Here is a 20,521-nt window from a genome sequence, read left to right as displayed (position 1 = left end):
TGGCGTATTTTAATTACAACAATTTCTAATCCATTATATTAATGGCTCTGAATAGAGCGATCCATCTGTATTATTATAAAACAATTATCATAATTATTAATGTATATATGTTTTTTTTTATACCGTAAACCAAGCAAAACCAAACTATATACGAGTTTGCCTGAAAACAACATGATTATTTTCAGTGTAGTCAGTAAAGCACATTCGCTGTTTCAAGGAGAACATAGTGACCCAGTAGCGGATCCAGGGGGGGGGGGGCGGCGCGTAAACACACTTTAATTTTACCCTTTTTTGGAGATGCCCCCCCCCTGGCGCCCAAGGGGGGGGGGGGAGGGGTGCATTTTTCGAATTTTCAAGAGCCAAAACAAAAAATTAGTGCTCACTATCCCCCCACCCCCACTTAGCGAATTATCGGCCGGCGCGATTTCCAAATTTCGGGAGCAAAGAAAAAAAGAAGAACAAATTAGTGCTCACTACCACTAAATTTCAAATTGATTTCAAATTTGGGCCCCTCCCTAAGAAATCCTTGATCCGCGCCTGTTGTGACCTGCTATACTTTTAAAACCCACATCCATTTCATACACAATTAGCCGCAACCCCAGTTCTTTCAAGGTGAATCATGGACGAAATTAGTCAGTCATTTCTAAGTCTCATCTATCAGTACCTTTGAGTAGGCAGCTGGATATTGGCGGGTCCATATTGGATTGGATAACTTCCTGACAAATCTTTCACTCGACCTTGCTACTTCCAAGGCGTTGTTAGTTATTAATTGGTCCTGTTTGGACAGCTAGAGTCAAACAAAATATACATAGAAATTAATCATAAGTCACCTTGAGCCATCATAACAAAAAAAATTAAGGATCGCATGTGAAAGGGTGACTGTCTACATGTACTTCTGCATAAGAAATAACCTTGCCCCTTTCACATTTTGCCATACAATTTGAATGTCAAGCTAGCCTATTCTGCGCTCAGGTTAATACACATTAATGAAATGGTTCTAGATACTTTGATTTTTTTTTAATCGGCGTATTTCACACAATCTCTGCTTAATACACAATTGGTTGTGCCGAACTAGCTCTGGCCCCTCCCTGTCACCAAATTTGGAAAAGACTGGGAGGGGCTTAAGTGTTACAGTGGTACAAATACCGAAGCAAACCAGCTTCTTGGACAGTTGAAATCACCAAGCATTCATCTTCTCACCAAAGTGATTGCAGAAATCTATCAAAACACTCTTCAAGATGAAGTCGTTTTTTGTTATCACTCTAGTTCTATTTTCATGTCTGTGTCTTGTTGGAGTCACCCAAGCCGTTTCTGTTGCAAAGGAAGGTCCGCAAGATGAAGGTGAGGTTTCTGGGCAGATTTCATTTATACAATTATGCTACTTATCACTGTAAATTTCTACCATTGATGTCTTGTACACAATTGCCGCAATGGGGTAGATGACCTAATAATACATTTCAAAAATAATGTGTAGGATAGGACAGAGGAAGATATAGGAGGTGGATACGATGTGAATATATTGATGCATAACAATAACATATTTCAATGTAAAATGAAAATATTGACATTTTGTTTGTTAATTTGCTGGAAATAAAAATCAATAAAATCCATATGGAGGGGAAGAGAATGGTAACAAAAAATTACTTGAAAGGACCATTAAAAGTTGTTAAACTTTATTTTCGTGTACGGAGTATTATCATCTCTTGTCTTTGTGTGTATCTTTTCGAACACCAAGGAGAAATTTAGACTTTCTAATATATATATATTCAAGTTAGCTGATAATTATGTATGATTGATATTGAGCGACTCCCTCTGATTCTACATAAATGTTAACTAACATAGTTTATTATATTTTCGTTGATACTTTTTCTTCCTTGTTTTATCTGTAATAAGGATTATGTTTCAGCTAATATGACATTAATGATATTACAGGTAACGGTCACAATAATATTGTACCAAGAACTTGTCAAAGTTAAACAAGATTTTGATCGAAATGTTAGAAATAATTGAGCACTTTGATAACCAATTGAAATTGTGTTTATTCTTTCTCTCTCTCTCTCTCACACACACACACACACACACGATCTCTATCTCTCCCCCCTGTCTCATTTTCTGCTTCTATCCGACTGTCTGTATCTCCCACTATCCCTACGAGCACATCCCTCTTCCTCTCCTAACCCACACCCTCTATCTTCCTCTTTCTTATTCCTTTTCTCTACCTTCCATTCTCTCTCTTAATTATCTCTGCTCCACTCTCTCTGTCTCTATCTCATCATATGAATCTTCTGTTATCAAACGCATCCATCTCCTTGTCTTTCTCTTCTCACACGTAGCTTTTGACCCTGAAAACATTCTAGATTCAGGCAAACTGACCCAGACAGACGAGGATAAAATCTCTGAAATTAGAAAACAAGTACTATTCCTTCAGGTATGTACACGTATTTAAAAGTATACATTGTTGCGTTCCATTTAATACCAATTTGTATAAAATCGGACTGAACTAAGGCCAAGGCCTTGTTTCCTAACAATCGTATAAAAACAGCAATGATTATAATTACAAAGATAAAATGGTAACAACATCAATGATAATAATTATGATACTACTGCTACTTCTACTACTACTATGAAGAAGAAGAAGAAGAAGAAGAAGATAAAGAAGTAGCAGAAGTAGCAGAAGAAGAAGAAGAAGAAGAAGAAGAAGAAGAAGAAGAGGAAGATAAAGAAGAAGGGGATAGAAGAAGAATCATTTCAGCGGTATGAGTGATTATTTCTCTATGGTCAAGGTTTATACATGCACATACTTACTTCGTGGTAAGAATTTAAGGGAGTAAGAGAGGGGAAACGTAACATATTTGTTAACCTTGAGACTTTTCACTACTTTCCCTCTCTGATAAATCATCCGAACAATGGAATCAACCGAGTAGAATCATCTGTAAAATGAATTATTTTTATTCCTGAAAGCCTAACATGTAAAATAGCCTTGTAGAGACGATGAAAAAATAAGTATAATAATACATCGTCAGTAATCTTGAGAATGTTTACTTCAGTGTTAATACTTAATTAATATGAGCACCAATCGCCCTTGCGTTACAGATTTCTTTCGTGTAAAACTGGTGTGCGTGACCAAAATAACACATTATTTCAATCAATGTATTTTTTCTTTTTTCTTTCTTTTGAAATGTTGTCAATTTTTTGGAGAGAATATTTTAATGCCTTTTCCTACGAGAAGCTAAGCGATGTTATAAAGTGCGTATCAATAAAATTGAACCCAATTTAACGTCGTAAGTAGCTCAAACTTATAAGAAATAATTAGTGCGAACTATAAATATATTTTAAAGTAGAGGGTTACTTCTTTCCTGTTCATAATGTTTCTGCCTTGGATGAATGAAAACCAGGGTTTTAAATAAGTCCCGTAAAAATCTGTATGTACCAAGTTTATTCTGATGCACGGAATGTGGTTCAGGCTATATGCAAGCGTTACTTTGGTCTTAAATCCTTTTGAATACTAAAATCTGTTTCGTGCTTCAGTGCTCCATTGTTTAAAGTGATCTCAAAGTGACTGTTTCCAAGCTTTCACATGACATTATTTCGATCCACAGGATCACCTAAACCTGTTTTGAATATACGTGATATATATGCATTGATATACATTTTCTAGTTCTGACATTCTTTTACTAATGTAGAACGCTGCCAAAAAGAAATGTTGGGGTAAAATTCAGGTTTTCCCAATATATTTAACATCAGCCTAACGTACCCAAATCCTACCTGAATGCATAAAAATGTAGTTCGGTATTTACATCTTATGGTTTGCACTTATTTCTTGAATTACATTATGATACATATATATATATATATATATATATATCTGAAATCTTATTATGGACGGTGGACCTCAACGCAGGTAAAGTGTCATAAACAGAAGCCAAAACATTGTTTCAAGTTTTCACTTCAGTTATATCACTGTCTGAGTTTCCTCGTATATTATTGTAGCGAGGATTATTTGTGTTAAAGCGAAACGATGAAATACCCCAATTTGGACATGCTTACACTTCAAATAGTTTTCCATTGTAATTCTACTCTAAAGAATCTATTCGACAAACATGTTTTTGAGCTTCAAAACACCCACGCTCCCCAGGTTACTATCAGTGAAAATAATATTTTTTTAAATCTGTAAAACCTACCAGCGTGGACATCATTTCAAATGATTTCAATCAAGGTACGTTTCTTTTCAAATGTTCCTTTCAAATGTGTTTTTCTTTCTTCTTTTTACCCTTGTTACAAGCCCACCCAACATTATGAAACATCTTATTCACCCACGATACTGCGACGTGTTATAAAGAGTGTTCTAGTTCGTTTATTATGGTATGACTAATTAGGATCGGAGATAGATTTAATATGTATGATGATGATGGTGATGATAATTGTTATTACTATCATTATTATAATCATTATCATTATTAATATATCATTATTATAATCTTTGTCATTATTAATATATCATGCGAAATTTGAGATTTTCAACAAAATTTACAAGTACTTTTTGAGGGAGATTATGCGAGGGATCGAGCACATTTTTGCATTTTTATAAGTCTAAACGCTGCACTGTTGGGCACTCAAAAGCTTAAGAGTATGTTGCAGTCTTTAGTCAGTATTTACTGTACATTTTTGTTTGGCACTTTTACAAATTTTCCGAGGAAGGGGGGGGGGGGGGAGGGAACATGTCCCCCTCAATTTTTCATAGTGTCATAAACAGAAGCCAAAATACTGTTTCCATTTTCACATCAGTTATATGTCTGTCTGAGTTTTCTCGTATATTGATTTAGGGTGGAATGTTTGTATCAAAGCGGAACGAAGTAATACCCATATTTGGACATGCTTACACTTCAAATAGTTTTCCATTGTAATTTTACTCTAAAGAATCTATTCGACAAATACATCTTTGAGCTTCAAAGCACCCACGCTCTTTAGGTAACTATCAGTGAAAATAGTTATTTAAAAAAAGTAAAACATTCCAGCGTTGACATTCTTGCAAACGATTTCATTCAAGGTGCGTTTCTTTTCAGAATGTTCCTTTCAAATGTGTTTTTCTTTCTTCTTTTACCCTAGTTACAAGCCCAGCCGTATGCAATATCTTTTTCACCTACGACACTGTGACATGTTATAAATAGTTTGCCAATCCGTGTATTATGGTATGACTAATGAGGATAGGAGATATATTCAATTTGCATGATGATGATGGTGATGATGATTATTTGTATTATCATCATTATTATAATCATTATCATTATTAACATATCATTATTTCCATCAGCATTATCAACAAAATCATCAAAGGCAGTAGTGTAGTAGTACATGTAGTAGTAGGCAGGTGTAGTGATTTCATCTTTAAAAACAATTGATTTTGATTTTGTTTTAATTCTGCCTTTTACCAAATATATGAACTGAATAACGAAGAACATATTATCGTAAGGTATAATACAAAATATACATATAATAATGACTTAATTTCAACATGTTTTGTTTACGTATGTACATCAAGTAACAAAACTTAATATTTCTATAACATATTATCATCAATTGAAATTATTATCCAAACTATCTGTTGAAAAAGTGCAGGAGACCACAATCGTAAGCGACGCTTGAGTATAGGATGGCGGGCTCAAACAAAATAATTGAAGGTAAAGCTTAAAATAAAAAAGGGTTTAAACGGTATTTATGTATGATTTTGCGAGTGTGTTTTTGAATGTTTTTTTTTGTGGGTGCGAGCGTGTGTGTGTGTGTGTGTGTGTGGTGGGGGGGGGCGACGTAATGTGAGTTTTCCAACAATAATTACTAGTACATCTTGAAGGAGTTTATACGAGGAGATGTAGCGAGCGAGCAAGAACATTTTTGCTTTTTATATTAGTCTAAACCTTGCACTCTTGCCCCCCCCCCCAGAGCTTAAAAGTATGTTGCAATTTTGAGTCAGTATTTGCTATACATTTTTGTCAGGCACTTTTACAAATAATTCAGGGGGGGGGGGGGACATGCCCCCTCAATTCTCCGGAGTGTCATAAACAGAAGCCAAAATACTGTTTCCGTTTTTCACTTCAGTTACAAACACTTACACTACAAATAGTTTTCCATTATAATTTCACCCTAAAGAATCTATTCGACAAACATGTTTTCAAGCTTCAAAACACCCACGCTCTTTCTTCAAAGTGTCATAAACAGAAGCTAAAATACTGTTTCCATTTTCTCATCAGTTATCTGTCTGAGTTTTCTCGTATATTGATTTAGGGTGGAATGTTTGTATCAAAGCGGAACGAAGTAATACCCATATTTGGACATGCTTAAACTTCAAATAGTTTTCCATTGTCATTTTACTCTAAAGAATCTATTCGACAAATACATCTTTGAGCTTCAAAGCACCCACGCTCTTTAGGTAACTATCAGTGAAAATAGATATTTAAAAAAAAGTAAAACATTCCAGCGTTGACATTCTTGCAAACAATTTCATTCAAGGTGCGTTTCTTTTCAGAATGTTCCTTTCAAATGTGTTTTTCTTTCTTCTTTTACCCTAGTTACAAGCCCAGCCGTATGAAATATCTTATTCACCTACGACACTGTGACATGTTATACAAAGTATGCCAATCCGTGTATTATGGTATAACTAATGAGGATAGGAGATAGATTAAATTTGTATGATGATGATGGTGATGATGATTATTAGTATTATTATCATTATTATAATCACTATCATAATTGATATATCATTGGTATCTTCAGTATCATCAGCATAATCATCAATGGCCGTAGTGTAGTAGTGCATGTAGGAGTAGCCCTAGTAGTAGTGGTATCATTCCGCTCCTTATTATCCTGGTTATATTTCGCAATACATCATGCGCCCAGGATTTTTTCAGTTGCTGTATTTCATCCAAGATGTCCACTCAAAACTCTCAATTCGTTGCTAAAATATTATTAAGAGAAATGAAGAAACATCAGAATATTATTAAACAAAAAGTAGAATATTAGGGAAGAATAAGTAAAGAATAAAATCATGCCAATAGACAATATGTCATAAAGTATTGTATTTAAGTTTATCTTAATGTGCATCTTGCTCAAGATTTGCTCAGTAATTTGATACCAGCGGATGAACATGGACAAACAAATTTGTTTACATGATTGCATTATGTCTTATTCGTTCTAGTTTTTATGTTTTTTGACTGTTTTCAAGACAATATCATTTTTGTCGATCATAGCTCTATCACGTTTTATGTGTCATGGTAAATTAGAAGAAGAAGTAGTAATGTCAGCAGTACCACAATATTATTGGTGTTATTCTTATAGTGATCATTATTATTCTTCTTATTATTATAATCACAATTATCCTTTGTAATACGTCATTGCCAAGATTTATTGCTATACTACATCCAAAATATCTACCTCAAAAACCAATTCGTTGCTGAAATATTATCAAGAGGGAGAGAAATGTTTTAATACATATATGAAAATGAAGTAAAATATAAAGAAGAAATAAGTAAAGAATACAATCATGACAATAGACAATACGTCATGAATTATTGTCTTTAAACTTACCCTTATTTGCATCTGGCTCGAGTTTTGCTTGTTTATGTGGTACTGGATGATTAACATAAAACAATTAACCAGTTTAAAGTAATTGAATAATCTGTCATTAAACTTTTATTGTTTTGTGACAGTTTCAAGACAATATCAAGAGAAAAGAAGAAACATCGGAATAAAGATTTTGAAATAAAAGTAAGATATACAGAAGGATAAAATAGAGAATAAAGCAGAATATAAAATATAGAAATAGAACATAAAGTAGAATATATAACAAAACGTATCAAGGTAGAATACAAGATAAAAAATAGAATAGAATAATAAAGTAGACTATAAAGTGGAAGGTATCAGTTTAGATAAGTCTATAATGGTTGATTTTCCCATTTTTATATTTCAAATGAAGGTTCAGCGATACACGAATTTGCACAGTCCACTATTCATTCATTCTTTCCTTCATAATTATTCATTTTGAATAAAACTGTTATCGCGGCGTTTAGCAGAATTACTAAAGTTTACAAACCAAATTAATAACGTATAATGTAATATACAACAAAACAAAACATAATACATTGAATCTGAAAAATAAAGAAGTATAAATGAGAGAAATATAACTTAATACAATAATTGGAAGCATAAATTAAACAGAAATCAGAATAAGCATAAAATAGCGTTTACTGAAGTCATGTGAAAGAAAAAGGACTTAAGTAAGCAGTGAACGGTAAACGAAGCAAGTGTACGTGGCGGGAAATATCGAGAGTAGAAAGTAGAGAGTAGAAAACTTTGCAAATACGAAGTAAATTATCAAAATTAAGAGTGGGAAAGATTTCAAGAGGAAGAGTAAAGGCTGACTGGGGGAAGGTATAGACACAAGCAATAGGGAGCGAAAATGGAAAAACGAAGAAAAAAGAAAAAGAAGACGATGGAGAAAAAGAAGATGAAAAAGAAGAAACAGAAGAAAAAAAGATGAGGGAAAAGAAGGAGAAGTAGAAGAGGGAGAAGAAAGGGAAGATAAAAATAAAAGAGATAAAAGAGTACAAGAACAAAATAAAGTCAAAATATAACACCCTGCCCGAAGTAGACAAAAGGTGGGGCAAAGAGGTTCTAAGACAATTACCCCTGGGCTATCACCCCCGGAAAATTACCCCCGGAAAACTACCCCAAGGACAATTACCCCCGGAAAATTACCCCCCCGGAGAATTACCCACGGGGACAACTAACCTCCGAGGAAAATTACCCCCCGAGGATCATTCCCCCGAGGAGAACTTCATTTCATTTCATTTCATTTATTTATTTAAGCACGGAGGCCTATCTCAGCCCGCGGACTGTTCTTCCGTAGTGCCGTGCATATACATAAAAATATACAATAGCAAATTAACATATATACAACAAAATTCAACATAATAATGATAACATAAATACATACAAAACAAATATATCATACACTAAAATACATATTAAACATTTAAAGGGGACGGGGATTACTCATTAAAGGCTCTTGATTCCATATAGTACAGCGGATTAGCTCCCCATATAACGAGAATTGTGCACTTTTTGATAAAAGCATGAAACTTCTAGCATAGTTAGTTTAGACCATAAGATTCATTTTTAGATGTGGAGGGAAGTCAGATTTGACCTCTGATGACCCTGAGAGGTCAAATTCAAAATGGCCGCCAGTCCGCATGGTCTAATGTACAAACACGCTTAACTTTTGAACCAAATAGTCCAGAAAAACATTTAAGGTGTCGTTTCCAACTAAATTGAGGATGCCAATGCATTTGGTAATACTTTTGAGATCGCCAGATTTCGGGCTTTGGCATTTAGGTCAAGGTTAAGGTCAAAATTGACTAAAAATAGCAAGTTTTCAATGTTTACAACGAAACAAATCCCATTTATTTGTCATTTGTTCGCTCCTATGTTCTCAAATTTCTTTAAGAGTGGTTCCCCTGCAGACCATGAGATTCATTTTCAGATGTAGAGCGAAATCAGATTTGACCTCTGATGACCCTGAGAGGTCAAATCAAAAATGGCTGCCAGTCCGCCGCATCTAATAATTGTCCAAACACGCTTAACTCTTGAACTAAATAGTCCAGAAAAACGTTTAATGTGTCATTTCCAACTAAGTTGGGGATGCCAATTCATTTGGTAATACTTTTGGGTACGCCAGAACTCTGGGCTTTGCATGAAGTCAAGGTCAAGGTCAAAATTGACTAAAAAAATAGCAAGTTTTGAATGTTTACAAAAAGTTTTCCCATTTATTTGTCCCCCTATGTTCTCACATTTCTTTAGGAGTGGTTCCCCTGCATAGTCTCCATCGTAATCCCTGTCAGTTAGTTTATTTCAGTAATTATAGCACCAAACCAGTAGTTGTCTTGTAACTGACCATATGCATATAGCATGGTCAGTGGGCAGCTAGGCAGTATACGGTACAAACCTCAATTCAAGTCAGGGAAACTGCTCCTTTCCGTTACTGCTCAATAATACTGGTAAGATGTTCTTTAAGTTACTTTGTGTTTTATTTGGTTTAAGTAATTTAAATAATCGCTACAGAGTTTGAGGAACATGCCATAAAGCAAATTAACGTTTCTGCTAACACTATACAAACATCACCTTGACCAGCAACCTGGAGTGCAGGCAGCATTCTTGAGGGATGGGAACTTCTGACAGTACTGAAAGAGATGGGGAATCCATCTCTAGAACAAAGTCAAGACATACTAGTCATTGGCACAAGCGACATATCATGGACATCCAATTGGCTGAAACGGGGAGAAGGATTGAGACCCTAGGTGAGCAGTACACAAAGTTTGTGACAGAAAGGCTAGAGCAGTGTACGACACCTAGCTGTCACACAAACACTTCATACGAACAAGTTGCCATTTTTCAGTCGGCAGCCGTCGAAGGTTATATGTTAAAACAGAAGGCACAGCTTGCAGCACTTAAGAGTGACTGTGGTCTCTTTTTGAGGATTTACATCTCGTGTCAGACAAGGGATGGAGATATGGACAATTTCTTCTCTCATGAAAACCAGGCAGTCCCGCCAGCTTTGTTAACTGGAGGTAAATGCGGTTTGGAGTTAAAGCAGATCTACTTCGCTGCCTGGAATCAAATCTGCTCGAAAACAATAGTGCACCTGTGGCCCAAGCAATAATTATTGATGGTGAAGCTGTGGTTCAAATGCTCAACCCTGGAACATTTCAAGAGTATGGAGAAAAAGTGTTTGCCCCATACATCTTTGCTCAACTCGAGAAAAGCATCCGCATCGACCTTGGCTATGGTGTATACTTACCTGCTAGCCTGAAAGCCTCAATAGGGCAGGAAAAGGGAAAGGGCACCAGGAAAAGGGTGGCTCCTTCTATTTTGCTGCCAGAAAGCTGGAAGGACTTCCTTCGATTCAATGAGAACAAAACCGAATTGTTTGATTTCATGTCATGCGAAGCCGTTTACCTTCCTCTACCACAGGGCAAGGAACTGTATAATATGCAACAGATTGAAGTGGAGTAGTCTGCTCTGCTGCTGAGTCACACTTGGCAGGCCTTGTCCAATGGGTGTAAAAGGGTATCCATACGTATTGTTGGTACTGATGCGGTTGAACTGGCCGTGGCTTCATTTAGCAAGACAGCTCCTGATGCTGGGGATCGCTTTTGGTGTCAGATCAAGCTTTCGGTACAAGGCTTTTCATAAAATCATGATAGTTGCCACCATGAGTCTGGCACAATGTATGACTCTTCCAATCTTTCATGTTCACCGGGTGTCAACTGGGTGGAAGCCTCTTTGGACCACTCTCCCGGAAGCATAAAAATTGTGGCATGAATAATCCACTGTCGCTGCAAGAAAGGATGCACTGAACTGTGATCTTGTTCTGGAGACTGTTAGATTTTGATCGTTACCATCATTAGGATATACATAAGTTGTGGACAGTGCTAAATTCATGTAAATATCTATAGCTGTGGTTATGAACAGGTTTTAGGTCGTATTTGGAATAGCTTTTTTTGTCTTCTGGGCCCAATTTCATAAAGCTGCTAACCGGTAAGCAAATTTTCGTGCTATAACTGTAGCAGACAAATTTGGTTAGCAAGAAAACAAGGCGTCCACCTTGTACGTTCACAATGGATTGCATTGTTACAAAATTCATTTTCGTCCAGTAAGCAGCGTAAGGTTAATGCATTTTCGTGTGCTTACGGTTAGCAGTGCTTTGAAGTAGAAATTAATACGTAAGCACAGAACCAGCCGATAAGCAGCTCTATGAAATTTGGCCCTGGATAGTCAAAGTGGTGGTACACGGGTCTTTTTATTAATTTTTAAAATAATGAAACCTTAAGTGTCAAAATAAAGGCAAAGTTTATTTTAAAAAAGAAAACAGCACTTTTTTGGCCTAATATGACCTTTAACTTGACCTTATTGCAAATCCCTGAGTTCTGGCGATCTCAATGTATTACGTAATGAATTGGCATCCCCAAGTTAGTTGGAAATGACACCTCAAACGTTTTTCTACACTTTTTGGTTCAAAAGTTACCACGTTAAGCTTGTACATTAGACCATGCGGACTGGCGGCCATTTTGGATTTGACCTCTTAGAGTCATCAGAGGTCACATCAAACTGTTAAATAAACTAACTGAAAAGGATTAAGGTGGAGAACTCTGCAGGGGAACCATTCCTTAATAAATTTGAGAACATAGCTAGGGAGAACAAATGACAAATAATGGGGATTTAACCTTCTGTAACCATTCACAATTTGCTATTTTTAGTCAATTTTGACCTCGACCTTGACATAAATGCCACACCCTGAGTTCTGGCGATCTCAAATGTACTACCAGATGAACTGGCATCCCCAATTTAGTTGGAAATGACACCTTCAATGTTTTTCTGGATTATTTGGTTCAAAAGTTACTGCGTTTATACATTAGCCCTTGCGGACTGGCAGCCATTTTGGATTTGACCTCTCAGTTTCATCAGAGGTCAAATCAAACTGAAATAGACTACCTGAAAAGGATTAAAATGGAGGACTATGCAGGGGAACCATTCCTAAAGAAATTTGAGAACAAATGACAAATAAATGAGATCCATTTGTAACCATTCAAAACTTGCTATTTTTAGTCAATTTTGACCTTGACCTTGACCTAAATGCCACACCCTGAGTTCAGGCGATCTCAAAAGTATTACCAAATGAATTGGCATCCCCAAGTTAGTTGGAAATGACACCTTAAACGTTTCTCTGGACTATTTGGTTCAAAACTTAAGCATATTTGTACATTAGACGATGCGGCCTGGCGGCCATTTTGGATTTGACCTCTCAGGGTCATCAGAGGTCAAATCTGACTTCCCTCCACATCTGAAAATAAATCTTATGGTGAAAGCAAACTATGCTAGAAGTTTCATGCTTTTATCAAAAAGTGCACAATTTTCTTGCTAAGCCGCTGCACTAATATTCTTATTTAGATTACGTTTGAAATTCATAATAGATAACTCACGTTTAAGTTCTGGTGAGATTGAGTTCCAGCATTTCGCACCGAAATAGCTGAAACTCTTTTTTTAAAAACATGTTTTTAATTTAGGTAGTAACAAATTATTAATTGAATTTCTCATATTACAATTACATTTTTATAGTTCAAATAAATCTAGCAAGTAATTAGGACAATTATGATTAGCAATTTTATACATCATGTAAAGAGCATGTTTATGTCTTCTTTTTCTAAAAAATCAAGCTTTAACTGCTGATACAGGGAAATTGTACAATATCTGGCATCAACTTTTAATATAAGTCTGAGGCTCTATTCTGGAGGACCTGAAGGTTCTTAAAATATTTTTCCTTTAAATTTCTCCAAACCACATCACAATAGTCAAGTTTACTTTGAAATATTGTTTTATAAAACATAAGTGCAATATTCTGAGATATATAGTTCCTCATTCTTTTAAATAGATACAGCTTTTTAATAATATCTTTTCTCATGAAAATTAACATATTCATCCCAATCGAGATTATGATCTATAAACATACCCAGGTATTTGCAATGATGTATTGATTGAGTCTTACATCATTAATATAAAGGTTAATCGTTCGATTTTTAACTTTGGTTCTAGTTCCAAATAAAAAAAGCCCCACTTTTTTTAGTATTGAGAAATACCACGCCAGTCGACTGCGTCGTGTACGCGATGCGTTGTTTGTTATGCGCATAAGTGGGTCGAGTTTTAGTCCACTCATTATGTACCGAACACCAAGCGTCAATCTTTCAAATATTTCAGAAACCAAAATGGAAAAGGAAAATCAATATCATCAAGGAATCATCATCTCTCATTCTCATTTCACGACTCAACGAGTAAAGAAGCTAGTTGCCTTGATGGATGGTTCACTTTATACAGTGTGGTCTATCAGCCTTTTCACACACAGCTAAAATTCTATAAACATGATTAGTATAAACGTGTTTGAAACGTGTTTAAACTAATCACGAGCCTTTCACACACAGAAATTTCGGTGCGATCGTTAATCGTTTTGTGATTAACTACTGCTCGTAAAATGCGCAGTAGTGCCATTGCGCATTGAAGGTCATGCCATATCAATCAAAGTGCACGCTCCATCCAGTTTAAACACGTCTGAAACACGTTTAAACACGAATAACCTTTCACACACAAAATGTCAAGCTCTCTAGATACGAACTTCGTATCTGCAGCCTGCTTTTAGGGGCGTATGATTCGCGACTTCGTATCTATCCCAACATCGTATAAACGATGTTCACACTGGGAAAATTTTCTATAAACATGTTTAAAACTGTTGAGTTAAACACGTTTATAGAAATCATCTCTGGATACGATGAATTTTAGCTGTGTGTGAAAAGGCTGCATGTAGGACAACTCTCTCTTTTGTTTTGTAAAAGAACATTTTGACCTATATCATTTTTTTTCTGTCGTGTATTTTCATTACACATGATTTGAGAGTTCTCAGTTAATCGATACCAGGCATACGACGTCAACTTCGGTACAAATATCTTTTTCTGTTTATTCTTGCACACATTAAGTTCATTTTTAACGGCTTTTAGAGATTATGTTATACTAAAACAGTGCAATTTTATAATTCACTTTCAGACCACCTTTTGGTCCATCTTTTTATGAATGATTAAAATCTTCAAAATCTACTAATACTGCTTGAAGGCGGACTATGGATTAACGTGTTTGTGGTTAATAGTCTCCTGGCAACTTGTCGTAGGGTTGAAGGCACAACCAGAATACAATTCCATAACAGATTTGAAGAGACCCTTACCACAGTGCCTTTATGATAGAAAATAATATCGAGGGTATGTATTAGTGATTTTCTTTTCTATAACTTGTATCTTAACTTTTCAACTACCAAATCATGTAGGAATCCGTTGCTGAGATCACCCGTTCCTTCTTAACTCTCGAGCTCGTCGCGAAGAATCCATCAATGATGGCAAAGATTCACATTCCTGCTTCTATCGAGACCGAGTTTGAGCTGGGAGAACCTGATAAGACACGACGTCGAAGGGAACTCGACTCGTCATCGACTCTCCCGACATCGTTCCCACCATCTGGTGCCGAGCAGCCAAGCATGGGTCAGAACCCATTCGGACCATACTCATGGCCTATGTATTCTGGTATGCAATCCAGGTCCCAGTTTATAAAAATGTCGTATTAAAATAGCGAATCTAATACAATGAATTTAGCATAGCTTAAAATTTAGTAATTCATAACAAGTCTTATGAAACAGAGACCACAAGTTTTGTGATTTCTCTAATCCCCATCGTACACGAAGGCCCACCTACAAAGAAAATTAGTGCGTGCACCAGGAAATCAAATGTTTACGTTGCATTTACCTTTCGAATGATGATACTCTAACCAGGCATGCCAAAAAAAGCTAGACCCCACAAGTTGCTTGTGTATATAGTCCTACATCAGCAAATAATGTACCGTATGCACTGGGTATTCGACACATTGCAGGCCTTGAGGCGCCTAAAAACCCAGCATGTAATAATCAAAAAATGGACCTCGAAATTTCCAAAATCAAATCTGAAACCACTGTATTAGACAGTGCCGTATTGGTAAACTGTACATCTCGAAAGTATAGACATCATTGAAGCTTATAGATGCGTAAACAAGAAGAAAATAGAAAAATAAGAGAGCCCTCAATGCCCAAACGAACTTCCAGGGTCATAGGTCATGTTGGTTGGCCACGCGAGTCCCTTCAAAGTCCAAAAATAGGAGATATCAATATTCGAAACTAAATCTCTATGAGTCAACTAAAAGAAAAAAGAAATTATCAATGGAACGTATGAAGTAGGTCATTATCATGCAGGTTAAGAAAAACTTTCAGAAAGAGCTATTTGACTTGAAATATATGCAAGCAGAAGTATTTAAGCCTCGCAGATCATTAACCTGGATATGAAATATATATGCTGTTTCTTCTTTAGGTCAATGTTTCTTGTGTCCTGCTGGTGTTCCCGGAAGGGACGGGAGAGACGGACGTGATGCACCAACAAGTCTTCAAGGTAGGCATATAACAACATCAACCTGACTCGATATGGCACGACATGCAGATGTAGAACATTCATAACTGTGACATTGTGATTATTCAAGCCGGAATGCATGGCTAGCGAAATAAAAATTCAAGTTATTGGAAAAAACTCTTCGGATATTGTAACTCCTGTGTAGTCTTTGGCAATTTACACAATGAAGAAATACTATTAAGCAAATAACTACCGTTGTTGAAGATGATGGGACAAACTAGCCGAGGCGATCTGGATGTAGCTATCTTTCCGAAGCGAAGCTGAGGAAAGATAGCGTATACATTCTGATCAACGAGGAAGTGATAGTCTGCCATCGCCTGAAACCAAAAGGTGATTATTTGTTTTATATTCCACATCTAAAACAATTTAACTACAAACAGAAAAGGACGTGTATGCATCTACATGAAAGACACCAGGCCCAAATTTACACCAAAAAAGTTAAAAGTTTAACCCAGCCCCTTAAGGGTACGGTGCGCGCATGTGTTTGCTTTAATTGCGCTCATTGTTAATGCGCGCTTAAATACGCCTGTTTTAGTGCGCTTTTGGATAATCTTCAGTGAAAGTGCGTTGCACTGTGTAGATAGTAGAACTATCTACACAGTGTAACGAACTTTTTGCTTCTCCCATCAATAATGGGCGAACTATCTTTCATCACGTGATTTACTTTTGACCAATCGTAGAGCAAGATTCTTAGTATGTGGAAAAAAATAAATATAATATGGAGACGGATAGTTGGAGGTCACTCAAGGGGGCTTTGTTTTCACATTCTCATGTGAAAACAGCCGCCGCTTAAAAAAAAGCAAACGTGCAATTAGTCATTGATAAGCCGGGAAAATTACACAAACAATATGTTCGTTCATAGATTTTTCGGCTTTCTTAACTTAACCGCATTTGAAAATATCCGTAATCAAATAAATCCTGCCTATAGACTCCGATGTATAAAATTTCTAAATGTTTAACATTTTAGCTGAAAAACCCATTTCACCCAGCGACGATGAGGATCAAGTACGTCCAGTAGGTACCCCTACAAGTCTTCCTGGTGTCATCTATACTCGCTGGGGTAACGATGTATGTCCCGAAGATGCAGAACTCATCTATTCAGGTTGGTGCAGATGGGTAATATTACATGGGGAAGAAAACTTTTAACATGGTTTTGACATGATCGCAAGGACTTTCTTAGAATCAACCACAGGCAATTTCAATATCCTTGTCCGTCTGTCATATTGAAATGTGCGAACACTTTAACGTATCTCAAACATACATGTATTTGGATACACAATAGAGTATGAAATAACCTCGAGTTATTTTATTCGAAAGTCAATGTTAGTGTAATCTATAATCAATCTGGTGTTGTGCAAAAATTCTTCATCATCACAAACGAAACACAAGCCATTAATAGCGTCACTGGCTTAAACTTAAGTGCATAAGAATGGGTGAGGAATACGTGAATGCACAAACGTATGCCAAGTTTTTTGTGACTATTTGAGTTATTGTGATGTTACCCCTATTTATACATTGTAAGCACGATTAAAATTTGTATTAAACTAAAGTTCAATCTCTACCAAAGAGATCATTACATTCACTGATATTAAGGTAGTAATAATTGCTACAATTAAATAGCGCAAATACCAATCCTATCGGATTATCTAAGTGCTTACAAATAATATAACAAATTACCATGGCATTATCCCAGCTGCCCTAAAACACTAAAGGCATTCAATAATTTAATATTTACCAGATTCACACTTTCTACTTCTGGGTGGAGAGTGGGAAATGTAGATACATTTTTGCCAACGCACATTAAATGCGGAACTCGAACCGCGAACCATGTGATAATCATTCCGGTAACGTACCGTTAGACCACGACATCCTTTTACAAACTGTTTGGCAAATGAGCTATGTAATCCCATTACCAACCATGAGGATGAGCTCAAGTGCAAAATTGAGATGCCGTCATGGGCTGTAGAGGTGTCGTATAAGCATTAGATCATATGGTTCAATGTTCGAGTCCCAGACCCCTACGAATGTCCTTTGCCAAGATATGTATCTACATTTGCCACTCTCCACCCAGGTTTAAAATTGTACCTGGAAGAAAATTATTTATTTAACGTTCTCCGGAGTGGCCTTCAGTGGCTGTCATTAGTCTTACATCATTCTTAATTTAGATTTCAATGAACTCGAACTTAAGTGGGTTTACCTTTGTTTGCGTTACATTGCTTTGTGATTTATTCAGGTTCTATTGGAGGTGCACACTACATTCAGACTGGTAGCGGCTCAAATTATCTCTGTATGCCGGACGAGCCTATCTATGACGAGGTAACAGCTTCCAAAGATGAACACCGAGCCAAACTATACACCTCTGAATACGAAGTCCATACTGCTCCTTCACGCATTCAACCAATGCATGACCATACTCCGACCTGCGCAGTCTGTAGGGCGCCCTCTAACCGCACCAGGAAACTTATGATTCCTGCCCGCAACGTGTGTCCTTCTCAAGAGTGGCGTTTAGAGTACGCTGGTTATCTTATGGCAGAGAAATACGAACACAATAGATCGGAATTTGTGTGTGTGGACCGAGAGATGGTTCCTAAAGCGGGTACCATGGGGAATGAGAATGGTGCGCTGTTGTATATGACAGAAGTCCGGTGTCTGGCGGGTGGGGGCTTGGATTGTGGATCCTACATCGATGGTTACGAAATTACTTGCGCTGTGTGTACTATCTGAAGTCCTACTATTACATTCCACTTCATTTCGTGTAGTTTGACAAACTCGTCAGTTCTTTTAATGGTTTTAGAACATTTTATTTTCATACACACAACAGTGACACAGTGTACACCTTAGTTTCAGACACATACTAGTGATAAAGTGTAAAACTTAGTTTCATAGAAAGACAACACCTTAGTTTTAAACACACAATAGTGATAAAATGTACACCTTAGTTTTATACGCATAGCAGTGATAAAATGTACACCTTAGTTTCAGACACATACCAGTAATAAAATGTAAACCCTAGTTTTATACATACAGCATGGATAGAGTGTCATGTAAAATTAGGCCTGTTTTGTCGATGGTTCTCTAAATGTTGTAAATACATATTGAATTTCATGATAGATTGTTTTTTCCTTCAGGAAAGAATAGTTCTTTGTATTCAATCTCACAGAAGTGTGATACGAAACTCATTGATCGCTCAATGATTATGTCAATTATAAGAGTTTACATTAATCAACCTGAATTAAACAGACAGTGTCTATATAATTTCAAAGGTGTTGAGATGTAATTACTGTTGTCTATGATGCTAGAAGAAAACGGTTGTGAGAAAACAGGTTTGACGGGAACTTGCTTTAGAGCAATCATATCTGCTTATGGAAATTGTTTTAAAAACTATGTTACTAAGTCCATTCATATCCGGTCTTTCCATTTATGCGTGGTCATGCTCAAATAAGGGGAAATCTTTAAATCCTGATTACCGGTTTATCATTCTACAGAGTGACAACATGGGAATGATCTAGATGGTTAATTTAACAGAGCTCACTGGCTTATTTTAATTATAACAATTTCTAATCCATTAGATTAATGGCTCTGAATAGAACGATCCATCTGTATTATTGTAAAATAATTACCATAATTACTTATATGTTTTTTTTATACCGTAAACCAATAGACTATAGGGCATGGGGTCAAAAGAGCTTCCTAAAATGATTTTTGTAGTCTCCTCCTTGTGACTACCTAAACTATGGCTTAAAATGTGGGTATTGTGTTCCTTATCAATATTCTGATAGTTCCCACGTCCAGAAGTGGAGCACTTCCGAAAAAATGGCGGCCAAAACAAAAGATCTAAAACCAAGCATTCCTTCATAAAAGGACTGCATCCGGTGCAAGTGATTTTCACTAATACAGGTGGTAATTGGTTTTAATCAGTGAATGTGATACCGCTGTGGTGGTCTAACTTCATATTTATTGTACAAAATATCTATAGGGAAGATGTAATATTTCACAAAACACTGTATAGTTCAGGAAATTTGCATGAAAATGACATTTTAAGCCAAAATACCTAAGTTTGACATTTTTCTGCAACAAAGCCTGTAATAATTTAACAATTATTCTGAATGAGGAAGTTCATTTACAAACAATAAATATTACAGTAAAAAACAAACTACTTTGCTTTGTGCTGCTTCTTTAGTTTGATGAACAATACATACAGCATTCATTTCACTTAACCCTTACTGTACGGGAGGGGGGGGGGGGGGGGGGGGGGGGGGGGGGGGGGGGGGGGGGGAGGGCTGGGAGGCCCCCCCTCGACATTTTCGGAGATTGCGCCGCAACCGCTTGGAATTTTGAATTGTCGTTTCATGACTTTTTTTCCCTCAAGTCTTACGCACATTTTGATACCATTTTTGTCGAAATCGGATATACCTGCAAGGTGTTACATAAAAATTAGTATGCGCATG

The 20,521-nt window shown here is 36.5% G+C and overlaps 1 protein-coding gene across 1 annotated transcript; it reads left to right on the top strand.

Annotated features, from left to right (window-relative positions):
* Nucleotides 1-1,172: 1,172 nt before the first annotated feature.
* On the top strand, nt 1,173-18,817 carry LOC752064 (short-chain collagen C4). Its single transcript, XM_030991936.1, has 6 exons — nt 1,173-1,341; nt 2,334-2,428; nt 14,912-15,164; nt 15,978-16,055; nt 17,041-17,175; nt 18,307-18,817. Exons 1-6 carry the CDS (start codon nt 1,239-1,241, stop codon nt 18,795-18,797), a joined length of 1,155 nt encoding a protein of 384 aa, XP_030847796.1. The 5' UTR covers nt 1,173-1,238; the 3' UTR covers nt 18,798-18,817.
* The last annotated feature ends 1,704 nt before the right edge of the window (nt 18,818-20,521 follow it).

This window comes from Strongylocentrotus purpuratus, unplaced genomic scaffold (genome assembly GCF_000002235.5).
Source record: "Strongylocentrotus purpuratus isolate Spur 01 unplaced genomic scaffold, Spur_5.0 spur5_scaffold_2, whole genome shotgun sequence".
Taxonomy (NCBI): domain Eukaryota; kingdom Metazoa; phylum Echinodermata; class Echinoidea; order Camarodonta; family Strongylocentrotidae; genus Strongylocentrotus; species Strongylocentrotus purpuratus.
The sequence above is the reverse complement of the archived record's forward strand: the minus strand, read 5'-3'. Positions and strand labels throughout refer to the sequence as shown.